Below are 25,210 nucleotides of genomic sequence, written 5' to 3' on the forward strand. Positions count from 1 at the left end.
AACTGTTGTTAAATATCTGTATTGATTTATGACTATTTATTTCTCATTATGTTCCTGGCTTAACTCAACTACTTTCCTCATGTAAAAAAATCCTTCTTTGCACATTTTTATGGACCAAAAATGATCATAATAAATGAATGTGTAGTTAGCGGTAGGATACTGTCCACATTACTGGTGCCCCTGCAACAAAACCTAACTTAATGTAACTGATATTCTCAGTTCTCTCCCAGTGAGAAATTGTTTTATCTCCCTTACCATCTTCCTCACTGACTTTTGTAGCAAGACAAGTTCTGGTCCTTGTCCAGCCTTTTTTGTTACAGTTCCAGTTTTTTAAGCTATAATTATCTCTCTGGATACGGGAATGTTTATATACTGGAGCATTTAGCCCAACGCATACCTTCTAGTAGTCACTTGTTTAGCAGTAAATTAAAATGACATTTAAATGACTGATTTGTTTTATTTTTTAATCTGGAAATACTACCAAGCATCAAGTTTGAGTTTCTGTAGATATGCGAAAAGTGCAGGATTCTTTTAACCAGCTGAGCAGCAACAGGTGGGTAGGACTGCATTTGATGCTATAAACCCGTTATTTTGCCATCGCTTGAGCAGAACTTGTTAACACCAGCAAACAATTTACAGTAAAATACAGGCATCTGTGGTTGCGGTAAAATTCTGGCAACCATAGCTGCCGGTATTTTACCGTAAATTAGAGATTTTTTTTTTTTTTTTTTTCCACGGTGTGTCCATCGGTACTAACTATTATCTGATGCATGTTTGAATCAGCAAAACGGTTGGACATTTCAGCTAATCCATCAAACACACCGTCTAATCATGTATTTGTTTATTTTCTACATCTGTTTGTTTTGAGTTGAATCAAGTCTAAATCTTGATACTGTATATAGCACTGATGACACTGCCGATCAACCTACGAAGGAACTTTCTCTGTGGGCGTTAAATACTGAATACAGTAGTTTCGTTATTCAAAAAGACAGAAAGCAGATAACAAAACACTGATCTTCGAAGAATAAACTAACTTTACTGCCTTGCTATGCTAATGAAAGTATGCAAATTATTTGAAAGTTCTTGGAAGCCTTCATTGTTATGTACTGATGATACAAGCTATCACACATAAACGTGTGTATTTGCTTTTTTTTAAGTTGAAATCAATTCTCTTGCCCTCGATCTTTATTCAAATCCTATTGCAACCGAATAAGTTTGTCCACAGCTATTAAAGTAATTCATCTAAAATAATACAAGCAGACAATGGTGAAGGTCAACATTTAGTGTCTTTATAAAACAGATTTGCAAAATATAGCCAAGGCTCATTCATTTAAATACACATAAATAGCAAGAAAATACTTTCCCATTTCAGTTCAAATAATTCTTGCACTCATCAGTGCGCAAATCAGAGATGAACATTGCATGAAAAAAATTTGGGCCAAAGTTCCCGCTGAATAGTTGTACCAGAGCAAAAAAACACAAGCATACTCTTGTAGCTAAAGCGGCTGTAGATTAGGCAGATTTGTATGGCATCCAAAGATATACATATTTCTAAATATTAAAACAGAGTTGTATTCAAGTCAGATATCAAAGTACTCATCTTTGGATGAATTTCTCAGTCTGTAAAGAGCAATATACATATATATTCTGTTTTTTTAATAACGATTATTTTACATCATCAGCCACATCACCGTAATTAACACCACCACGGCCAGAGGTTTTATGTACAATAGTGCAGATGAGGAGCTTAAATCAGAACAAGGCAGCGGAAGATAACAACCCATAAATATCCTTAAGTGTCCTGATTTAGTCTTCAAGTGGTTTTATTTGTGATTTTCCTTTTTTTATATATATAAGAAAAAAAATGGACAAATTAATTATGTAAGCTCTGGTTATTTCAACCATGTAAACACAATTATTATGAAAAAAGACTTTTATTGATTCGAACTTAAATTTCCTGCTGTACATCCTTTTTCTTTTTTTAGCAAAAATGCTTCAAATCTGTCAAATCTTGTTTTTCCTCGTTTTGTGGCAGATCTGTGTCGTGTACTGTTTTGCATATAAGGAAACACCATTTTACAGGATTATCAAATGCTTTGGAGATATATGTAAACATTCATGGGTTTGAACAACTATTTCATAACTTAATTGGACCGTATGAAGAAAAAAAAAAAAACAGCTTTACCACTGCCACATCAGCAGGCTTCACAAAGTTCACTTTTTCCTTTTTATAAAAGGTGCTTTAGCTTCCTGGAGCAGAATAGACACAGAAATTAAAGAGATTTTCTTGTGCTTATTTTTACTCTACAGATTAGAGTTCATTTTGCCGACTCGGGGATGGGTGGAGCACGCTCCAGTCTCATGGTCCATGGGTCAGCGGTTGCAGCGTAAAATGGAGAGTGGGTAAGCATTTCTTCTCCAGCTAGGGCAAAGGCAAACACTCCTCTCTGCCTCAAAGCTCCAGCCTTCTGCTCCCCCGCGACTTGCCTTCCTTCTGCTTGCCGTTCCTCCCTGCTCTCCCTGACCGAGCCGTCCACACTCTTAAACCCTAAACCTCTACCACTGAGGCCGAGGAGCTCCCCCAGTCCGTGGTTCTTAACCCCTTGGTACGCGGGACTCAGCCCATTCTCCTCCACCTGAGCGGCCGACACTGTGGGAGGGCACAGGAAGCCAGCCGTGGGCACGGACCTCCAGGCCGACGGCTTCCTTCCTCGTCGGGGACGCGAGATGCGACAGCTCTGCCTCTTGATGTGTCGGTGGAGGTGGTCGGAGCGCGTGAAGCTCTTGTAGCAGTGCTCGCACTGGTAGGGACGGACACCAGTGTGGATGCGCAGGTGGTTCTTCAGGTCGTAGTTGTGGACAAACTTGGAGTTACAGTGAAGGCAGATGTAGGGACGCTCACCTGTGTGCTTCCGCATGTGAATCTTCAGTTTGTCCTGCCTGCAAAAGACAAGATGCACTCATAACGAGGGTTGAAAGATAGTGACAAAAATTAGAGGCTGTTGTCCTTTGTCATTTCTAGTGCTTAATTTCTGCTGTGACAAAATTACACCCATGTCCTAGTATAGAAGCGGAAAATACAAAAAGTAGGAGGACATAGTTAACAGAGATAACGCTGATAGAAAGAAAAATGAGTGGAGGGGTTTTCCACTTTGAACTCTTTGATATTTAGATGAGATGAATGTAGAGTAACCTCAATCAGAAAAACATGGCGTACTTTTCCGTTAACCCAGCTGTTTCACAAAAGCATTTAAAGCAGAACATGACTCTGTCAACATGTGGTTTGTTGTTCACATACCTTGTGAATCGCACTTCACAGATTGTGCACATGTAAGGTTTCTCCCCCGTATGCGTCCTCATGTGTCGCGGCAGTTTCCCGGCTCCTTGGATGACTTTGTTACAGATGGGACACTGTTGCGAGGCTTTGGGTTTCATCTTCCTCTCCTCCTCCAGCTGCCAGGGTGGGAACAGCGCCCCCAGGTGGGATGCTGAGCTCAGGAAGCTCAGGTAAGACCTGATGTCTGCCTCGTCCTTGATGTGACTCTCTGACGACGCTGAGCCGGCATTGATGGTGCCTCCCAAACCCGAGCTGACGAATTCTTTCAGGAAGTCGCCTTGGAGCAGACTGGGAGGGACTTCTTCCTTTATTTCCTCCTTGATGATTTCTCTTTTCACAGCTAGATTGAGGGGCCTCGAGGGCTCGAGAAGCGAGGAGGTTGGGAAGGTGTGAGGCAACCGTGTTTGTGGCGAGGATGCAGTGTGGGGATGCGCAGGATTCAGGAGCTGCTGGGGGAAAGATGGGAACTCTGCAGCCCACATAGAGGGGTAGAAGCCAGGCATGAGAGGAGAGAAGTTGGCCCTCCGGTCAAGTGCCGACATCCGGGGATAGAGCCCTTCCTGGAGAAGAGACTCAATGGAGAAATCCTTGAGGGCCCGACTCTCCATACTCTCCTTTAACACAAAAAGTGTCAACAGTAAATTTTTCTGTAATGTGACAAACTTGAACACATAAATAGCAAACAGGAGTGTAACAAGATCTTGGGATATTAAAACTTCACAATACGTCTCGAAGAGATGAGGTCTTCATTAGGAAGCCTACTGAGTCTTTTAGCGGGTGTCTGTCTATTAATATAACTGTAGCACATTATTAAGGCCACAAAATAAAAAAGAAACATAAATGCTTTGCTTTCTATTTTTCAGATGTAGAAATAAGAAAGGCAGTAGTTCTTGTGTTGATGGTTCTGCCAAATAAGGACTTCTTTTTAGACTAGTTACAAAATACTTTCCTCTTTCTTTTACTACCAATACAAAATCAGTATTTTGGGATTTGATAAGAGAATGACATAAAAGTTTGGGATTATGGCATAAATACTGCAGCTAACAAACCATTAGCTGCTAACAAGTGTGCTTTGAATCTTCTTATCAGGGCTAAACTAAAGGGATTATTTTACAGTTTTGTCTGTATACATGTCTCATATTTTGAGTGGGATTCAGGATTGCACCCCTACTGGAAAATAGACATACCTGTTTACCCCTGTTGTCTGGAGATTGTGACTGGGACAGTTGGTCCAACTGTCCTTGATAAGTGGAGGTGCTGGGAGGAGAAGAGTCCTCTGTCCCCAGAGGCGTCTGCTCGCCTCTGCTCTCCAACGACTGCATAGATCTCTCACTGACGTTGTCCTCCTCCTCCTCCTGCTCATCCTTCCTGGAGCCCATGTCTTCCTCCTCATCCTCCTCTTCCTCATCTTCCTCCTCGTCCTCTTCATCCTCCTCTTCTTCGTCCTCCTTTCCATCTCTGCCACCTCCTCCACCTCCATCTCCGCTGTCCATGATCTCTAGGCATACGTTGATGATGCAGGGGATCTCGAGCATCTGTGCCGCGGTCAGGATCTCCTTGACGTTGGAGGCGGTCACTGTCAGGGTAGACGTGTAGGCAAACTCGAGAATGGCTGTGAGGGACTCTGGAGCCACAAAGTCGATTTCATACACAGCAGCGGCATGATGGGGGTCTCCACCATCTGTGGTCGCAACGGTAAAGAGCTTCTTAAAATACTGGCTACAGGCAGCTAGAACGGAGCGGTGGGTGCGGTACTCCTGGTCACGGACAATGAGGACGACGTCACAGAGCAGCCCGTCTCGCCGCTGCTCATTGAGGCTGCAGAGAACATCGCTGCTGTGGTTTGGGAAAGGGATCCCAATTAGGTCCTCCGCTCTGTGATGAACCATCCTCCTCCCTCTGTGTCTGTTGGAAAAAAAAAAAAAAAACGCAACAAAGTCAGACAAACTGAAACGTCTGAGAAGACATCTTTGCTTAAATTATATTGCATCTGAATGATTTATGCACCTTATAAAAAACCAAATCTGTTCTAATTTAAAACTAAACAGTGGTGGTTTTCACATGATTGGTGAGCCCCTACACACTACATACACTCTCACTCCACTGAGCAAGCTTTTTCTGCTAAAAAAAAACTATTTACTCTGAGTTATCAGAAGTATTCATATTGAGTTGATAAAACTGATACGGAGGAATACTAGATTTTATTTACAATATTTTTGATAAAATCTTTCCATTACACCATAAAGAGAATTTGCAAGTTTAAAAATTTTACAAATCTGTGTTGAAATCTGCCTTTTAAAGCGTCTATCATCACTGCAGAATAAGTCAGTCCAGGATTGACCTGTTGATATATAATTATTTTCATTCTTTTCTCATGTTGTTGTGATCCTAGAGCCAAAGTCGGTATTGAAATGCCTGTTTTTGTGTCAAGAACCTATAACTATGCAGCTGACCAATCTGAATATTTAGGATTTTGAACCACAGATGTTCAATTGCAGGCCAAACACACTGCAGGAATAGCCCTTTATTTTGGGACCATGTCATAAGCTCTAAATCATGTGTAAAACAGCGTGTACAGAAAAATATTCTTACATTGTACATACTACAGTGGAGAGCCCATTCCCATTACCTGGACATGAAAACATGTTTTTAGTTTTTATTTTTGCTAAGTTGCGCCCACCCATGCTGGTGCTATGCTGGGAAAAAAAAGCCAAATAACCCTTGTCAAGAACCAAAAAAAAATCATTTTAAATAATTTGCTTTGATTTTTGATTTATCATTTTTTATTTTCTCGCCTCTTTTCAACTTCACTGTAAACCAGACTTCAGCTACATAACGGCATCACAAAAGAAATTGATATGGCTGTAGAAAAAATATATTTAATGCTGAAGTTATTTTTCAGTCACTATAAATAATTTGCATTGCAAACAAAATCAGTGAGTCAACCATTTTGAAGTGGGGGTATATAAATAATCTGACCTGAACTGAATAATTTAAACGTCATCTGCATAGCAAACTGTCACATATTAAACAGTGATTAATTTGAACACGCTTCATTTGATTTCCTGTTGGCATTTAATGATAAGTCTCGTTTCCTGTTTCTCTCTTCTGAAAGAGCTGCATCGTGAAACTTAATCTTCAGCGAGATGCTTCAACGATTTTGTAGTTTAAATTTTAAAAAGGTCAAACATTTTTTTAAAGAGTGCTGTGGGTCGGATATGCTCGACCAACACCTGATGTGTTGGGTTTTTGCGAAGGACCTAATAAGGAATGCTGATTAAAACTAATGTTGTACACGCACTGAGCCACAATCAAGCTTTATTCCTTCTTGCAGTGCTTGTTTGTGTGCCATCTGTGCAGTGCAGGCAACAAGTGGTAAATACAGCACGCCTCACTTTGAGCAAACATCACATTCTTGGGTAATATTTATTTTTGAAATGTGTTATTACAAATCCTCGTGTGGCAACCGTGAGTTAGGGAAGCCCATCTTCATAAAGCATAAAGCACACTTTTCAAAATCTTTTTTTAATTTTTTTTTTACTTTGGCTCTGAGAGGCGTGATAAGTGCTTGCGAGGTTTCTGCGATAATGTCCATTCTTCTCGTCTTGTGCCTGGAAGATTTGAGCATGGAGCAAACCGATACCTTCATGTGAACAATGCAGTTTGTGACTGGGATGTGGTAAGAAGAGGGGGGAGAGAGCAACAAAAGAGGTCAGATTGTTCTCTAGATACTGTATCCTGTCAAAAATGCTTACTTGCAATCAGTTCTACACTCCTTTGGTGGACGCCTAATAGAGCTTTCTCTGTGAGCCGTAAAACCTCTCCTCCCTCGGTTTGTTTTCCTGGCGTTCCTGAGTTCCTACCTGTTGATTCACTGTGCTGTTGTTTATGCTCAGAGTGATAAAACTTCCTCTGGCAGAGCGCTCGCTCATTCACATCTATGAATAGAGCTCAAACTTAGCCATCCACACTTTGGTGGTCACCAGAGGCATGTGTAGATAAACACTTTGAAGCGGCCCCGAACACCACAGCTGCATTGTTGACTGGCTCTAAACGGGCTAGTGCTGAAGCCACATAAATACACACATGCACCAAAAAAAAGTACCTTCACTTTCTTCTCGGTGCAGCTCAGAATCACAATAGAGAAAAATACAAGAAAAAAAAATAAAAGGGAACAAAAACACAGAGAATCCCTAAGTTCACCTGCAGGTACGCAACTTGGATACCAATCTTACATGTAGTTTATTCTTGTCGATCTTGTTGCTTGGTAACTGAAGCCGAGTTCATGCCATTGATACAGTGTGGACATAATTAAAATGTCTGTGGAGGGGGCGGTGGTGCAGCGTATAGGGCTGCAGACCAGATCTCCTGCCTTGCAGTGCAAGGGAGAACAAAAATGACCAGACACATAGAGGAGGCAAGCAAGTAAAATTAAAATAGTACATTAAATATTATTTTGATCTTATTCACATTCTGTATTCATTCTCATTATCAATGAAATTTTTAAAATACTGCGGTCTTTGTCACTATTTAGATCCAAAGGATAAGTTAAAAGTTTAATGTGTTTAGCTGATTTAATTCATCTGAATTTAGTCTGCAAAAAAAAATATTGAAGGCTTTCGCCTGTGTGATCAACCCTAACCGCCTTAAAACTGGATTTATACATCACTGTACATCCCATGTTGATATCTTTCACTTTTTCACTAGATTTTTGTTGTTCATCCAGAATTGTTGGAAATGTCTTTCCAATAATATCTTGGATTTGGGGCTTAGCTTATGAAGATCTGAGGATTTCGCAACCTCTGTACATCATTCACAGGCGAAACAGCTTGTCTAAAAGGTGGGAGAATCTCCAGTTAGAGATCAGATGGCCCTAAAAGTTCCCCAACAGGTTGCACAAACACAAGCCGAGGGGCCCCTCCCTGGAGCAGCCTGCCAAGGCAAACAATAGTGCAAAGCTTAGAACAACACGGGAGTGGATAAGAGGGAGAGAGAAAAAGAGTCTGGGACTGGGGAGGGCTCGGGCGCACTTGCCGTCATCCATTTTTTTTCTCGAACCATCCCACCTCGCTCCTGGAACCGTGGGGCCACGTGCTGCTGTTGCCGTTTGCTCTCTCCATGCCCTGGCGAGCGCCACTCCCCTTCGTTCCCACTGTTTGCCTGCCACTAGATGCAGCGTTTGGCTCTCGGTGGCCGGCCCCCTAATTACAGTGTGGAGAGGATCTGAGGAGGATGTGCCACATAGGCAGGGAGGGGAGGAGGGCACAGCGTTCCCACCGCAAGGTCCTGGAGCGACATTTCATCAAGCCAAACAGTCTTAACCCTTTACACACACGCACTTACACACCCCACCCACCCATCCAAGCAGCCAGGGTGGGGACGCCTTGAGAAAGGGCACTGGTAATTACTATGACTCAGAGTCCATTATTTCTTAAAGCAAAGTTAAGATCGTCAACAAAAAAGTCTCAGTGGGTTCTCGTAAGCTTGTAACAAGTGGTCATTAAAGTTGAGACTTTAAATTAATCAATAAAAAAAAACAAAAGTCACATCTTTAACACTTCTGTCGGGATGAGCTTTTCCCAGAATGATAAAATCAAATAAGAAAACACCATGATTTCACTGTATTTGCACAGATGTTTTAGGCAAAATACATAACATGTCAGTTAAAACAGATAAGTTCAACAAAATTCTACTGCTGCTAAATACAGTAAGATTTGTATTATTGTACTTAAAAGTTTTTTGAATTACATTTATTTATTTTGAGTTTGATATGTACCTAAATGTATTCGTATTTTTCAATTTCCTGTTGCTCATTGTAAAGTATAACAGGTACAATAAGATTTTATTATCTGGTAATTAGTTGGGGTATCTGCCCGAGTAGCTAGCCTGCAGCCTGCTGACTCATCTCTTATTTGTACTTGTAAAACTTTGTTGTTTTCTAACATTTATTTGTGGCACTCCTCAGCTTGAACACTGCGATTGTTAATAGTTTTTTCTTTATTTTGCAAATTAGTTGAATTTGTCGACTGTTTTGGGGAGAAAAAGGTGTAGTAGCTGTTTTTTTTTTTTTTGTTGTTTTTTTTTTGAGCCAGGAAACTAGCAATGCAAAGGAATAGATGGGGGAGCTTCAGCACGTCGGTACTTCATGCTTCATGCGACCGGAAAACCCTCAGATCATTCAAGCACGTTCTCTGGCTTCTCTCTAACAGGACTTTAAGCCATAGCAGTGGTGTATGGCAAAATGTTGGTTTTGAAACCTAAATTTTGTGCTATAACTTTATGCGCATGCCTAGTTCGCAGTAATTCTTTTTAAAGCTTTGTAGCAACAGATTTTTCAAAGTAACTGCTTCTAATAAAGGCTTTTCTGTGTCTTTCTCTGCAGCGGCCACGTCTCCTCTCATGCCTCACTTAGTCACCAACACTTTCAACTCAGCACTCCCACCTCAAATTATGTGTCACCTCTATTCGCTGTTGTCTTTCTCCAAGAACTTCATCTGCTTTCCGGGCGCTGACCACCACCTTTTTCTCCTAATCTTCCTCCTCCTCCTCCTCCTCTTCCTCTTTCTGTCCATGCTACAGCTGTATCATCATTATGCCCGGAGTGGAGTTGCTAACTTGTCCCCAGCCCTGACCGCTCAGGCCACAAATCAGCAGCTAATGTCCATCTCGAACCCTCCTTGTCACAAGCAGACACTCATTTGGCCTGTTAGCTACAACAGCCAAAGCCCACTTTAGCCCTGTCAGGCCAGCGCGTACACCTGACCCACATGCTAAATCACCATCAGCCAGAATCCACCCGTCACCAACTGGCCATAGCAAACGCCTGCTAAACAGCTGTCACAGACGGACAATTGCCCAGCCAATAATTTGACAGAAACAATTCACCCCCTCATTAAAGAAAGGACACTCATTTAAGCCATTGTGTAAGCCCAGTCCATTATCACCAATAAACAGTGCACCTGTTGCTGCAGGACACAATTCACGCTCCATGCATTTTTTCTTTATTTTTTAATGGGACAGTTTTTGAAACTTTTTCAAATACATGGGGACAATTTTCATGCTTAAGTGCTGTCAATTACAGCAGCAGAGGAAGGTTTATAATGGGATCTGCACTGTAATGAAGACATGTCAGAGACGAGACGTAGTAAACTGGTGTAAAAGTTCACTAGTGGATCAATTTGAACAAAAATATAAGTTACAGAAAGTACTTTGTATTGCTTTCTTAAAATTAATTTTAATAGAATAAATGTATGTATATATTTTGAATGCTTATGTTGCCAATTGTCATTATGCCATTTGTTAATTTTATATATATATGTATAAAATCTGATTGATTTACAACTATGTATTCACATTTTTGCTGAACATGTCACTGAATTTGATACATTTTGTGTTCAAGCTTATTTCAGTCTATTTTTTCGTGTATTTTAATTACGTACATTGGATTCTAACCTTAGTCTGCAATGTGTGTGTGTATATATATAAGCACATTTACAACCCATATATTTATATACAGCATATATGAGTTGTAAAGCAAACATGAGCATTAATTTCTACTGCAAAGTTGCAAACGTTTTATTGAAAAAATGAAATATATATTTATGTACAGTTACAGTAGTTACGCAAGCACAGCATTTTTCTGACACAGATCTGCTACTGTATATTTTTTTTATCACACTTAATAAGCCTGTTGAGTAAGTGTCTCTTTTTTTATATACTTTCAATTTATGTCATTAACAGTAGTGTTGTCTGCTTAGCTATGATAAAAACAAACTTGAATGAAGCAAAAGCCAGCGGGTAAAAAGCTTTAATGATGACACTTTTTTGTCATTGCTGCATTTTGTGACATGACGTAAGAAGACGATGAGAAGGGGCGTGTAAACAGTAATTTGCAGCTTAAGTTTAAATCCATAACATGTTTTTATTTTGTCCGCACTCCCAAACACCTCCTTTAACTTTACGAATCACCTGAGTATTTATTTTGGATTTCGCCGAGAGAACATCGCCTGAATATGGAAACTGAAATACGTAATTACACCAAATGACCCAAACACACACTTAAAACTTCACTGAAAACTGTTCTGTTTGCCACTTTGCAGATGTGTTATGATGCTAAATCTGCTCTGGTTATTTTCACTCCTTCTTTTTTTTTTTTTTTTCTCTTTTACAGCTCATGTATTTAAGCTGTAGTGTGAAAAAACTGTGAATCATTGGGTCATTTTTATTGTCCAGTTTCATGCCTTTCTAGAGTAAAGCAGAGCTCCAGCACTCATAAACAGTGAGTAAGGCACATGTGCACGCTGTAACACAATGCACAAGTGTAAGCTTGTCCACCATCATGCTCATGTTGTAACTCCTTGACAAATTAGTATAGACTTTTCCACACACGCACACAAACGCACACCCCTGTGCATGGCACACAAGTCTTGCTTACACATAAATTTACACATGTCTTGATACGCTCTCTGACATTCCACAGCTATCAGCAAGCATCACCCACCTTCTTTCAGCTTTCACGATTCCCCTCACGTGTCTTTGTATTTCCAGACTACTAAGAGGCTCCGCTGCTCCTCACTTGACCTCTCAGCATCCCTCTCTTAAACTGAATTGCAGCTGCCGCGCTTTCTTTCTCTCTTTTTTTGCCCAGCTGTCAAGCAGGTCAGTCCATTCAAAAGCTCCTCGCTCTGGGCACTGATGCCCATTCAGAAAAAAATAAAATAAAAATAAGAAGAGGAAAGAGAAGAAGGGGAACAAAACAAAACAAACAAAAAAAACACCTCAAGAAAAAAATATCCAGTGGAGGGGAACAGAGCAGTGCATGAACAGAGTGTGAGCGTCGGGGTCTGAAAACGTGTGGAGTTTAGAGTCAGGCTCAGTGTGCGCGCAGCTCATGTAGGACGAGAGCGAGGGAGTGAGAGGAAGGGAGGGAGGGCAGCAGCACTGCGCTGTGGAGATGTCGCACCACTAGTTTTTATAGCAGGGTGGGTAGCTGGAAGATAATAATACCCCATCCTCCTCCACAACACAAGTTTAAGCGCAGTGTGTAATAAGCCCGTGGCGCAGACACCCTCTGATTTAGGTCAGACAAAATGAATTTTTAGTTGTGTTAGAGTGGATTCTGCTGTAAAGGGACCGGGGCAAAGAAACTCGAAGGGGTTGTTTGGGGAGACCGAGGGAGGGTTAAAAAAAGCAGCAGAGAATGAGAGAGAAAAGTTGGACAGCGTCTCGGTGCACCTCTGTTGGCTAGAGTGAAGGAACTACTGCGTCTCGAAGCTGCTTGCTTTCATTTTTAACACCTGTTTTATTTACTCTTCAGCTGCTGCAAACTCTTAAAGTGGAAGTTTTTGCTTTTTGTTATAAATCCAGCATTTAACACTTAACCCCTCTGGGCAAGCGTTAGTTCAAAAACAGGTGGCGAGGTGGTCACCAGACTCCATAAATACTTGGAACCGACTAATTACTGAAAAACATCACAATAAATCAGCCCACTCTGGCATGCTGCAACCTACACACACGGAGAGCGAGACTTCTATAAAACTGGCTGGTTCAGGGAGTTGTGTTAATTTGAAAGGAAATATTACTTAAAAAGCTGAGACTAAATCCGACCACAAACACAAAAACATACCACAGGCAAGAGTGCAGACGTGCATTGTTAAACCGTCAAATAAAACCCAAAGTTTCAAAACCCAGCTCGCAGACGACTGAGCGCTGGATTCCTGTTTTGAGTCAGAAAGCACAGAAACAGGCAGGCAGTTGCTGATCATGCCATCACTTCAGTTTGAGGAGGAGAGGAGGAAGTTACAGCGATAAAGGTGAAAAAGAAAGTAATTGAGCTTAGCGGGGTTTAGTTAAACATCAAAGCTACACAATGCCTTATGCTGTAGACGAAGTATCAACAATCCCTGAATTTTTCCACCTTTTCAATGTATTTTAGTTGGTTTTCATGTGATAGACCACTGCTAGGGGAAAGAAGACTTGTACATAGTTGCATCTTTCCACATTACAAGACTGAAACTTTTACATATTCGACTTTTAGAAAATGGATCAAGCTCAGTCAGACTGACTGGAGAAAATCTGTAAACATAAATTCTCAATTCTTGCCGCTGATTCTCTGTTGGAGTGGGAATTGAACTTTGAGTCATTCTAATCAATAAATATGCTTTAATTTAAACCATCCCTTTAAAGTCTGGCCGGTTTTTTGGATTGTTGTTCTGCTTGTGGGTAAATTCCCTCCAGTCTCGCCTAGTTTTTCTTCCAAGATTCCCCTGCATTTAGTTCCATCCTTCTCATCAGGCTTTTGACCAGCTTTCCCATCCCTGTTGAAAAGAACAATGCCCAGAGCATTATTCTTTCACCACCATGTTTCACTATGGGGTTGGTGTGATCAGGGTGATATGCAGTGTTGATTTTCTGCTACACACAGCTACCATGACAAGAATTTATATTTTGATCTTAAAGCTGGAGTATGTAACTTTTACAAAAAATTAGTTTTTTATGCATTTGTTAAAACTACCACCATGGCGTGACAGTATAACATGAGACTGATAATCTGTAAAAAGATCAAGTCCTCCTACTCCTCCCTGTGCTGCTATTGCCGTCTGAAATAATGCACCGTTCTGACCAAAAACAACCAATCAAATCCAGGAGAAGCATCTTGACGATATCACTCCACCTTGTGAAATGTGCAAATGGCGGAGAATCAAGTCACTGTTACAGCAAAGCCATTTATCAGCTGTCATTGGTGGCCATGCTAACTAACCATCAACAATCAGAGCCTGGAGGCGGGTCTTAGCGCTGTCAATCATGCCAGTATCGCCCCTTATCACCCAGCTTTCTCTTTTCGATCAAGCTTTTCAGCAAAGCCTGTCGTGAATGCTAAGGTTAGTTAGCTTGGGAGAAAAAATTATATTTTTTCCACATTATCTGTCTCATAATGTCTCATATACTGTCACAACGTAGTGGCAGTTTCAGTAAATATATATATATAAAAAAAAAAGTTTGTAACTTTTTTATAAAAGTTACAAACTGCAGCTGTATCTGTCTCCTATAGTTATTTTCCGTAAACTGAAGCATTTCACTAAAGGCCAGAGTTGTCAAGTTGATAACTAGCTGTGGATCTCTGCAGCTCCTCCAAAGTTACCACGAACTTGCTCTCCTTGCACAGTCTGTCAGTTGTTCAATGCTATTTATATTTTAGTTCATTGTCCCTCATTATATTGTTTTTTGTAATCTCCAACTAACCTCTGAGACCTTCAGAGAATAATTGTTTATACTTAGATTAAGTTACACATAGGTGGACCTCAGTGGCTACTAAAGGCAGTTGATTCTACCAGATTTGATTTAGGAATATCAGACTAAAAGGGCCTAAATACACCACCATATTTTATTGTCCTTTTGCTTCACAATTACGCACTATTTTGTGTTTTAACTCTATAAATATATATATTTTTTGACTAGAAAAAAAACATAGTTCTGCTGTAGTTTGAGTTTCCATTGTGTCAAAGTTTGTTTCTTATGGTGAGGAACTGCAGAGAAAGAAATAGGGCAAATGTTTCATAGCCAAGCCAAATCTTATGACAAAGCACATTCACACAATCTGAAGCAGTCATTGGGCTTTCCTGTGTGACATCATTAAACCGCACCCTGTGTAGTACTCCTCTTTTTTTCTTTTTACATTTTAGAGATATATGTAACACATCAAGCTAATGTAACCATCAGCACAAGCTAAAAAAAACAAACCCAAAACAAACATTTCAAAGTATTGGCTCAGGATTTCCACTCAGAGAGACAGAACACACTCTAAGCCATTGTTTTCTTTGTGGCTGCTGCATTTACAAATCTTCTAAAATACTTCAAACCATCCATACAGTATAACCAACAATCATTCTGTAAAAGCTGTCAGTTTCTGCCATAAACCTTGACTAGCCAAGCAGAAATCAGAATGAGTGTACATCAGGCTGCCATGCCCACTTCCCCCTACCGAGGAAAACATGGACCAAAGCAAACCACAGCCTGGGCCGATGGTGGTTTACACTGTTTTGTACAGGGTGAGAGTTGAGGGCAGCTCACATTGGCATCCAGTATATATAAACAGGGTTAGCCACAAACTGCTCGTAGCCCAGCCAGACAGCCAGAAAAATAAGAGTTAGCCATCCTATAAGGGCAACTATCTGCTCTAAATGGAGCACAGCTACAGTAAAAAATATCAGAAAAGGCAAGACTCCTAATTTCTTTATTATTTCTTTTAAAATGTGAGTGAAATCTGAAACAGTTATTGAAAAGAACGATTTTCTCCTTGTGTTCTCATCTGGTATCGACTTAATTCTCATAAATACATGCGTCTTCATGTGATTAGAGTCACAAGACATGAGGACTCAAAGGGCTGAGTAAGAGTCATCTGTTTTGTCTGTGTGTCTGACTGATTGAGTGGCCTCTCAGCGTACCTGTTTACCGCCACCTGCTGCTCCCAGCAGGACACACGTACCATGCCACCAGATTGCCGCTTTGGAGAAGGGATGGGGTGTGAAAGAAGCAGCTTAACATAAAGTCAGGGAGGCTCTGGTGCCATTCTTTGCTTTACTGTACTCTACTATAAAACGTCAAGATTAAACCGTCTAGAACAGAAAGGTATCCTAAATGCGACTGAAAATGAGGCTGAGTATTTTGAAAAACAATTCACAATATCTCAATATTGTGAGGCTTGTAGATTGTCAATGTCTACAGGCCTCTTATATCAGAATTCTGTAGATTTATGCATAAGATATAAAACGGGCGACAACCTTATAGTAAAAATAAAGGTCCAAATTCTCCTGAAAATGGACATGGAAAATTATGCTACAGTAATTTTTAATGTTCTAGGTGTAAATAAAATGTTAAAGACGGTTCAAAATGTCAACTCTAAATCAGTTTTGTTTGTTGCTTCAGTTGGAGATGGTTTTACTGCTGATTTTTTTGTCTAATGTTGTAACCAGTTAATGCATCACTTGAAGTTAAATTTTTGGATTCCCTACTTTAGTGGACTAATGAGCTGCTAAGAATTGAATTTCGCCCTGGAGATGGCAAAGTTTATAATGTGTGTATGCATAATGTGTGTGAATAATGAAGTCTGTACTCTGTAGACCTACATGCTTAGATAGCTGCACAGACACCAATCTGACCAAAACAACACATTTGGTACTCTTGATTTCTTACCAATTAATTTTGTAACCGGAATGATGATTAATAATTATTCTTCTGACTTCAACTAAAGTAATTTGAATTTAACCTATGACATTTTTTTTTGTCATTTCGACCTTAAACCCCACTAAGATTTAGTCTTCACCCACAACTACTTTTTTTTTTGTCTTTTTGGAATTTTGTGCAGGAGGATTTGCTTATCCTCACCAACAAGGTATTCTACTTTTTCTTAGAATAGATCAGACACTCAGATATTTCTGACATATTACTGTACATTTTGCAAAGGGTTTAGTTGAACTAGTCCATGTAGAGAAGCTGATGGGTAAAATCATGGTGGTGGGAGTAAAATGTTGACGTGAAATCAACAAAGAGATCAATGACAAATACTTTTTTTTCCCGCTGATGAACACTCAGTTTTCTCATTGCCCTTTATGAAACACACTCTTAATGTGAGTGCATTCTACCCTAACCTATTTAAAAAGAGGATATCAATTACTAAAACCCCCCTAGACAGGATGTTGATTGGTCTTTAAATGGAATCGAGCACCTACACACCTGGTAGACTGTTTCTCTTTTCATCACAATTCAGTGGGTTTACAAAGGAAGTCAAGTGGGTCATCAAAGCAGGATATGCTACCCTTTCTTAAGACATAAATGAACAATATTTTTCTCTGTTGCTAATGAGTAACCTACTTGTATCAACAAGCTCCAGGGCAAGTTTCCTTTTGCCACTTCACACATCCAAATTCTAAACAAATAATAATGTGCTAATGTACTTAATCCCTGCAAATCATTTCATTTCTCTTAGGTACTATTTGAATTATTGGTGAGCTAAATTTTACTGCCGTTACAGCTGCAAATCTTTTAGAAAATCTCCATTAGCTTCACACATAGAGATTCTGATCAGCTTTCCTTTCCCTTGTCAAAACAAGCATGTATGTTGCTGCTGCTACCTTGTTTCATGGTGAGAATGGAGCATTCAGTGATATTCATGGTTAATTTTACACCCCACACAGCATTTTCATGACAGCAAAAAAAAAAAAAAAAAAAATCCAACCATCTATGCGTTCTTTTTGGGTTATTTCAGAAGCAGTGGCAGATTAACACCACCAAACCAACTTGTGACCTTTACCCTTGTGTTTCTGAGGCCAGGTGTGGTCGAGTGTGGGAGAGAGGCAGGAAAAGGAGGCAGTCAGCAGAGAGATATAGCATCATATAAACCCCCAACTCCCCACTCAGCCTTCAAAAGTCCAAGGACAGAGACTGATTCTCAGGTGAATTGTAACTTGAACAAAAAAGGATTTGTGTAAACATACTGTCGTCTCAGTGAAGTCATTAAAACTAACCTCGGAGCATGCCATTCGGATGAGTGAGGTTAGGGTGTTTCCTTTCTGTTGACCTGTCTGTTTGTGCTTAACTTTCTCCTGTTGTGTCTCATTTTTCAAACACCCTAATCAGCTTTGGAAGCTTTGCCAAAAGGGAGGTAAACTACGCATCCTGCACATTGGGAACTCTGAGTACCAAGACAGGCAAAGTTACAGTGTTACACAGCTGGGGCTGAGTGAGTTCTTGTAAATCCATTGTTGTGAAGCTGAATAACTTTCTTACAGTAAAAAAAAAAAAAAAAAACGACAATTAATAAAGTTTGAAGAGATTTTTTTTCCGTATTTGTTAGGATATTTCCATATCCTAACAAATATGGAAATTTATTCTGAACTATTTATCCAAATCTCCGAACTGCAAACAAAATGTTAGAGGAGTCAAACTTCTTTCTACCACTTGGAAGATTAAACTTTGCAATGCATTTCAGTTGTTGTGTTCAGCTGATTGGCCTGGTGTCAACATTTGTGTGTGTGCTGTGAGGGTCGTCAGGTGAATGAGGACAACTCCTTATGGTGATAACGAGAAGGAGGCCAGCCTTGGTGGGACAGCCTCTGTCTGCCCTCGGGTAGTGTGTGTGCGTGCGTCTGTGTATGCTTGTGTACGTGTGTGTGTGTCAGCAGGAGAGCCCTCGGGCACTCTGACACCTCCTAATTAAAACCAGTCAGGCTGCAGGGCAGGGGAGACAGATGCCTGTCATGAAAACACACTCACACACACATACACTTTCACGAGGCGGCGGACCTCGTTGAACCACATGCAGGCTTACAAACACACAACTGTGATGTGTAGGTCAGTTATTTTTGGATGCAAAGTCACTTGCATCCCACCCACTCAGATATTAAAACAGGTAACTAAATTGTTTCTGACAAAGACGCAAAAAAAGAGAGAAGTGGTCGAATTAACAAATCTGCTGATCATCTGAGACAAAGGAAATCATAATGTGCAGAAATGTTTTATGGTCAATCATTTCAACAGTCATCTTGAGGTTAAATCAACAAATTATACCAATATTCTCTCATTTATTTGATTTCCATCTGAACCCCATTGGATTATTTTAGGCATGTTCACCAATGACAATGCATCAAGCAGGATTTTCACTCATACAATCCCTCGTATGCCATCATCATGACCCGTGGTGGCTTCCATGTTGACACCCGTGTCTCTCTCCCACAGCAGCGAATGAGACATAATTGTGCTGCATGTCTGTTACCTGCATACTCTGTCACATTTTATCTCCGTTCCCACATGTACGAGTCGGAGCTGCAGGCGGCCACGTATAGTTCTTAGCAGGCTAACTGCTGTTTGTCTGGGGTGGGTGGGTGGATCAAGGCACGCTGCTCTCCCTTTTTCTCTCCCAGTGATTAGATAGCATAAGCAGGCCAGCTAGCCTAACCCACACACTCATGTCTCTAAAACTGCCATCCAGCCCTGTTTTCTCTCTCACTGCCTCTCACATGCAGGTGGGTGGACCCACTTATTCAACCCAGATCTTGCTTTTACACATTATGAAATCGTGTCTTTTTTCCCCTCTCTCTCTTTCTTTCTTGTTTGTTTCTCCTTAACTCTCTCATGCCGAATGACATTCGACTCCGTGTTTCCTGCATGTCTTTGTGCGTTCTACAGCAGAGCTTTAATTTTCTAATTTACCAGATGATTATTTCATCTGACTGCCAAGCTGAGAATTATGTCTCTTTGTACTTGTCTCTAGGTTGAAGCTAGGTGGGTTGCCACTGGTGACAGGGCCCTATTTTGTATTATCTAGGTAACATTCAGGAAACACCCACAATTTGTATGTACAAATGCTTCATTTCTCAACCGCATTATGAATTGTGGCTGTCACTGACATTTCTGAAGTAGAAACCAAAGACTTGCGCGTTTCTGAGATCACTTTGACCTCTTTAATGATCACAAAAACCACCGTAAGACGCATTATGACTCTGATGTTATAATATAGATTCAAAGAAAATGGAAAAACTTGTCAGTTGTTAATGAGGTATACCTGATTTGTTTTTTGTGAACTTTGTTTACTGAAATTCAACAAATATTAAATAGAGTTTGTTTGATGGGGTTCATTAAGTCATAACGTTTGATGGGGTTTAGTAATTGCTGAAAAGAGATCTAAACACAAACATACTTATTTATGGTACATTGCAAACATATCCTTAAACTTCTTCATGTTTTTCTACTTCACAATGACTAATTTTAATGGATGTATTGGATCAACATGAAGGGTTACAAAGTGAAATAAAAATTCTTGTAGAGCCACGTTTTGGTGCCCTTCTGCAAACAGTTGCATGTGTTTTCCTGAATGTTTTTGCAAGTTTTGAATTTTGAGAAGAAAAGTTCACCCATGCATCTTTGTACACTAGCTCAGGCTTAGTATGAAGCAAAGCCTCTGTGGAGAGTTTTTAAGTTTTCAGGATTTTGCCACATACACTCAACTGAATGTGAATTTACTACTCTCAGCCGTGAACATACTTTCACATTGTAGCTCAAAGTTTAAAAGATCAGAGGACGTCAGTTTCTGATTTTGGCATCATTTTCATTTCACTTTGCTTGGTCTTATATGTCGAAATTTGCATGTGTAACATAGAGAGATAAGAAGTCTCAGGGGGTGTGAATACTTTTTCAAGGCACTGGAAAAAAAAAGAGCTCCGGGTGTAAAGAATGATGCAAGCTGTAAATGGAAGAAAGGTGGAGGATTTAAAAGAGGCGGAGAAAAAGCGGGAGTGTTGACCTCTGCGAGCGGCTGCCTCCCGTGGCTGCTTTGTCGTTAGAGCCAAGCGCTGTGTTTCGTGAGGAACGCAAAAAAGTACACAAATCCCACAGAAGGAGCTTTTTTGGCAAGGCTCTGGCCTCACACCCACGGCAGCCTCTTCAAGCCTCCTCCCATCCCCTATTCATCTGTGAGGGGCGGCTTACTCACCCAGCCCAACTCCACACAACAAAACCTGGACCTCGATCCTACGGAGGGGGGCGGACGAGCGCACATGCTCACAGACATGGCTGCCATTTTATTGTAGACATGCAAACACACAGACACTTGTTTCAAACTGAACATGCAAAAGCTTTTTCTTTCTTTTTTTTTTTGTCTTTCAATTTGTATTAAGTGTATCTGGTTTTTGACAGCTGCCGTGATCAGATCTGTCATCGGAGGTCAGGATTAGATTGAGCATGCCGGTGTAAACGCTGTTACAAGGACGTGCCCACACGCTGTCAGGTGGGAAGAAGGCGTGTGGACTCATTCACGCTCTTAGCATCACAATGAACGCGTTAGGAAAAATTTTGCAGTCATGAAGCCACATCCTCATTCATTAAACATGCACAACCCTTTAAAGAACTGGTTGTTGATTGCAAAACATACAAAACGTAAACATTGCCATTTTTGTGTGTGTGCAAAATTAAGGGTTTTAAAAAGGCATTTGTTCCCTTACAATTCTCTATTGTCTCATTATTATTATTATAATTTTTTTTCTTCTTTCATATCATCCATTAAACAAATTTAAATATCAGACAAGAATAACGTGAGTAGCTTCAAATGATGATTTACCTATTAAGGGTATAAAAGATATTTAAACAGAAAAAGCTAATTGTCCCTTTAATCTCAAAGTTGCAGAATTGTTTTTAATTTAGCCACATTCAAGGGTTTTCAAACATGAAAGGCCTGTCTAGCTACTACATCTCAGTCAGACTTAAGTCAGAGATTTGATTAACATCAAAACCTTCACTTTCTTTGATTTTAAAGCATTCAGAGGCAACGTTGTTGGTGTGCTATGGAACTTCTGCATGAGACAAGTTCGCTTAAGTTTAAGGTAACGAACACTGTGAGTAGAGTCCTAACTGTACTCTCCGTTAGTATAGTGGTGAGTATCCCCGTCTGTCACGCGGGAGACCGGGGTTCGATTCCCCGACGGGGAGTGAAGTTTGTTTCAGGTCCCTCTTGAAAATGAGATCTAGATCTCAACGGGGTTTACCTGATTAAATAAAGGAATATCCAATGAGCAGACATTCTCCCTTAGGATTATCAGTCAGTGAGCAGAATTTATGGTTCCATCAATTTTGTTATGCCCATCCAGATGTATCAGGATGCATAAGTTCCAAAAAGGTCTTCTATTGGTCTTCTATCATCATCATTTCTCAAAATATTATCCCAAAACTCTTGGTGATTTTCTATATGTTTTCTGGCAAACATAATTCGGGCCTTAGTGCTCTTTTTGCTCGGCAGTCGTCTCATTCTTAATGTTGAATAACAAAGAATGACTTTCACTGAGGTGAATGAGGCCTGCAGGGCTTTAGATGTAGTTCTAGGTTATTTTGTGACCTTGTAGATGAGTCGTCAACGTGTCCGGAGTGATTTTGGTTGGCTGGTCACTCTCAGTGTACCATTCCATGTTTTCTCTGATTGTAGATAATGGCTCACACTGTGAGTAGAGTCCTAAAGCATTAGAAATATAGTTTGTGGCCCTTTCCTGAGAGAGGTCAGTAACTGTTTCTCATCTGTTTTTTTTTTTTATTTCATTTTTAGATGGGGTTCATGTTGTCTTACTTTTCTCTCTCTTGTAACCTACTTCATGTTGTTGGACAGGTTCTTCTTGCTTTTACACATCTGGTGGTAATTAGCTAGCGCAGTTTAACTAAGCTTTCCAAAACTTTAGGAGTAACAAAAGTTAATTCACGGCTTTAAAAGCATAACTAAGAAGTTTATTTTCTGTTATTCTTTTTTTACATTTGGCGTTACTCTCGGTTAAGAGTTTTTTTGGTTCTCAGGTTTACAGACTCATGCGGTCGCTTCCTTCAAAGAGTCAGTAAATTAAGAGCGCAGCATTAAACTGCACCGCGTTCCACAGGCAGGACTGTACAAACACGAATGAAATCTGCCTCTGGTGATGTTTGCTAAACACACCGACGTAAGAGAGGCCCCGCAACAAAAGACTCCAGAGGATCAGGTTCAATTCAGATAATCCTGGAGGGAGAAAGAGGCAGACAGAGGGCTGTAGTCAAGGGTGTGTGCATGTGAAGAGAAGAGGTGTGGTGGAGTCTGTTTGTTTTTTTTTCTCCATCTCACCCTCACTGCAACAGGAAGAGGGTTTTATAATTTCTGCGTGTTTTTTGTTTCTTTAATGTATTAATGATGAACACTGATAAGGCTGATAGCATACGTGTCTTTTTAGTATAAATGTACTTACATAAAAGTGCTTTTAATGATCAGAATTGCATGTTGTCATTCTGTTCTGCATTGCAACCCATTCAAAATCAACTTTATTCTCAGACCTTTATTCCTTTTCTCTTTGTCTGTTTTCAAAATATAAAAAAAGTGATGCAAATGTTAATGTGGTTTGCATGGTGCGAAACTGCATTAAACCACAGTTGACTGTTTTTAGATCAGTGTTGGGAGCTGATTAAGCTTGTGAACAACTGCAGTTTGATTGAAAAAGGTTCTAAGCATTGATTGAAGTGTGTTTCAAATGACTGAAAAGTTAAATTAACCACTTGAGTCTAATTTATTCTCAACAGAATGATCAAACTCCGTTCAAACTTTCCGATCATTTTGCAATAAATCAAACTTGGAGGTGCCTCTCTGCAACCCGCAGTCGAGCAGACGTGACATATAGTGCTATCACCCTTAAAGGTTAACAGTTATTCATGTTGTTTCATGGGGAATCACAGGAAGAGTGAAATAATTTTGACTTTCACACCTCTGCCCCCTCATCTGCTGCACAGAGTGCCTGATCTGAAGCAAAGATTAATGTAAACTGTAGGCGCATTTCATCTAACAGCATAAATAGAGTCCGCAAAGGACAGATGTTCCCCTCAGTGCGTCTTGTCGGCTGTTACAACCTTATCAGTGAGACACTCTTGTGCTGTGGCGCATCTACACACAAGTCAGAATCAAGGCTGACAAGAATACGAAGCATCATAAATCTTTCTGCTGTTTTACAAGCTGCTGAATTGATAAGTTGAAGCAAGAACTAAAAAAAAAAATTGTTATGGTTCCAGCCTTGTCATGCTTTCACTTGCTTCCTCTCAGAGAGGTTTTCACCTCTCGCACATCTGTTGCAAAATATCTGCTGGAAAACATCTGGATTGCACTGCTGGACACATTTTTTTTAATATATCTTCTTTTTGTTTTCTTAACGAGAGACTTGAAGCCACTTGCAACACAAAATAGCAACACAAACCAGGATAAAGTCAGCCCTCATTCTGATGCATGCTTGAGGATTTCTTTTTTGAAACAGAAAGAAAATATAAGCCTCTCATTATATGTTTTTTAAAGAATGTAGGAAATAGCTGTTACAGTGAAAACAAATGCAGAAAAGAAAAGAGTTAATCAGAAAGAAGTCACTGACCTTTAAGGAAGGAAAGTTTTGATTTCAGTTCCTCTTTTGGTGCGCTCTCTCCCTGTCAGGAAACTCAACTCTGGCAGACTTGTGAAAGTGAGAGCGGCCGAGGTAGACACTTAAAAATTTGCTCTGAAGGTGTGTCGGTGATTTGAGGGGAGTGAAAAGGTACCGTTTTCACAGTTATCTAAGAAACGCAACAAAACAAAACTGCTACACCCACCCAGCCTGAGCCAACACCCCTCCCTCCTTCTAAACCAAAAGTATTTGGCAGCGCTCCCTTCAAGTCCACCTGTGCTTAGGGGAGGGGAGTGACGCACTCTACCACTCCTGGGCCAAGCCTAAAAACCTGCAAACCTGCTTGTGAACTTGGACTGAATTTTAAGGTTATGCCCAGAGAACGGGCAGGGGAGCAGAGGGGGATGGGCTGCTGATCTGAAGCTAGAAATAAAGCTAAAGCCCAAGACATCAGCACAGATAGAAACAGGGCACACACATTTATCAATTTATAAACAGAACAAAACACAGAAGAACAAGGCTGTAGAACAAAATCAGTTGAATGGATTTTAACAGAAGGTTTACGTTGAGCCTCAAATAAAAGACATATCAGAGATAAATGAGGGGAGAGAAAGAAAATTAGAGTCGTAAAAGTCAGTGACAGTGTGTAAGATTCTTTGGGTGTGTTCATTTTCGTGCCAGCTTGTATACCTGGCGAGTTACAGGAAGTATTGTTCTGGTGAAAAGGAGAACAATGCTGCATAATGAGGATGTAATGATGAAAACGACCAGATTTCAAACTGTTAAATTAATAATGAAACATACAGTATAGTTGCAAGGCATGTTTTGGTTGAACTCTTGCTTTACAAAATAAATAAAAATATTCAACAGTGCAAACAACAATTTGCCATGTGTTCTCTTCCTGTATTTTTTCCAAGTCCAGGCAAAGCCTTCGAAAACTTAAGTAACTGTGAAAATG

At 40.3% G+C, this 25,210-nt stretch overlaps 1 protein-coding gene across 2 annotated transcripts; it reads right to left on the reverse strand.

Annotated features, from left to right (window-relative positions):
- Window positions 1-1,267: 1,267 nt before the first annotated feature.
- On the reverse strand, window positions 1,268-24,463 carry zbtb7c (zinc finger and BTB domain containing 7C). Of its 2 annotated transcripts, none has more exons than XM_023337661.1 (4): window positions 24,244-24,463; window positions 4,525-5,242; window positions 3,299-3,951; window positions 1,268-2,940 (listed from the first exon to the last, which is right to left on the reverse strand). In XM_023337661.1, exons 2-4 carry the CDS (start codon window positions 5,224-5,226, stop codon window positions 2,319-2,321), a joined length of 1,977 nt encoding a protein of 658 aa, XP_023193429.1. In that variant the 5' UTR covers window positions 5,227-5,242; window positions 24,244-24,463; the 3' UTR covers window positions 1,268-2,318. The 2 variants fall into 2 exon arrangements, with proteins under 2 accessions (XP_023193429.1, XP_014324138.1); XM_014468652.2 differs by lacking the exon at window positions 24,244-24,463 and adding an exon at window positions 11,838-12,268.
- Between the last annotated feature and the right edge of the window lie 747 nt (window positions 24,464-25,210).

This window comes from Xiphophorus maculatus, chromosome 8 (assembly GCF_002775205.1).
Source record: "Xiphophorus maculatus strain JP 163 A chromosome 8, X_maculatus-5.0-male, whole genome shotgun sequence".
In the NCBI taxonomy this organism is placed as follows: Eukaryota; Metazoa; Chordata; class Actinopteri; order Cyprinodontiformes; family Poeciliidae; genus Xiphophorus; species Xiphophorus maculatus.

Bases quoted from the DNA above. Each gene is read 5' to 3' on its own strand.
- zbtb7c (XM_023337661.1), bottom strand. From the start codon at position 5,226: ATGGTTCATCACAGAGCGGAGGACCTAATTGGGATCCCTTTCCCAAAC. The intron at 3,952-4,524 runs GTATGTCTATTT...TTTGTGTTAAAG, and splicing joins CAGACAACAGGGGTAAACAG to GAGAGTATGGAGAGTCGGGC. The intron at 2,941-3,298 runs GTATGTGAACAA...TGTCTTTTGCAG, and splicing joins TGTGAAGTGCGATTCACAAG to GCAGGACAAACTGAAGATTC.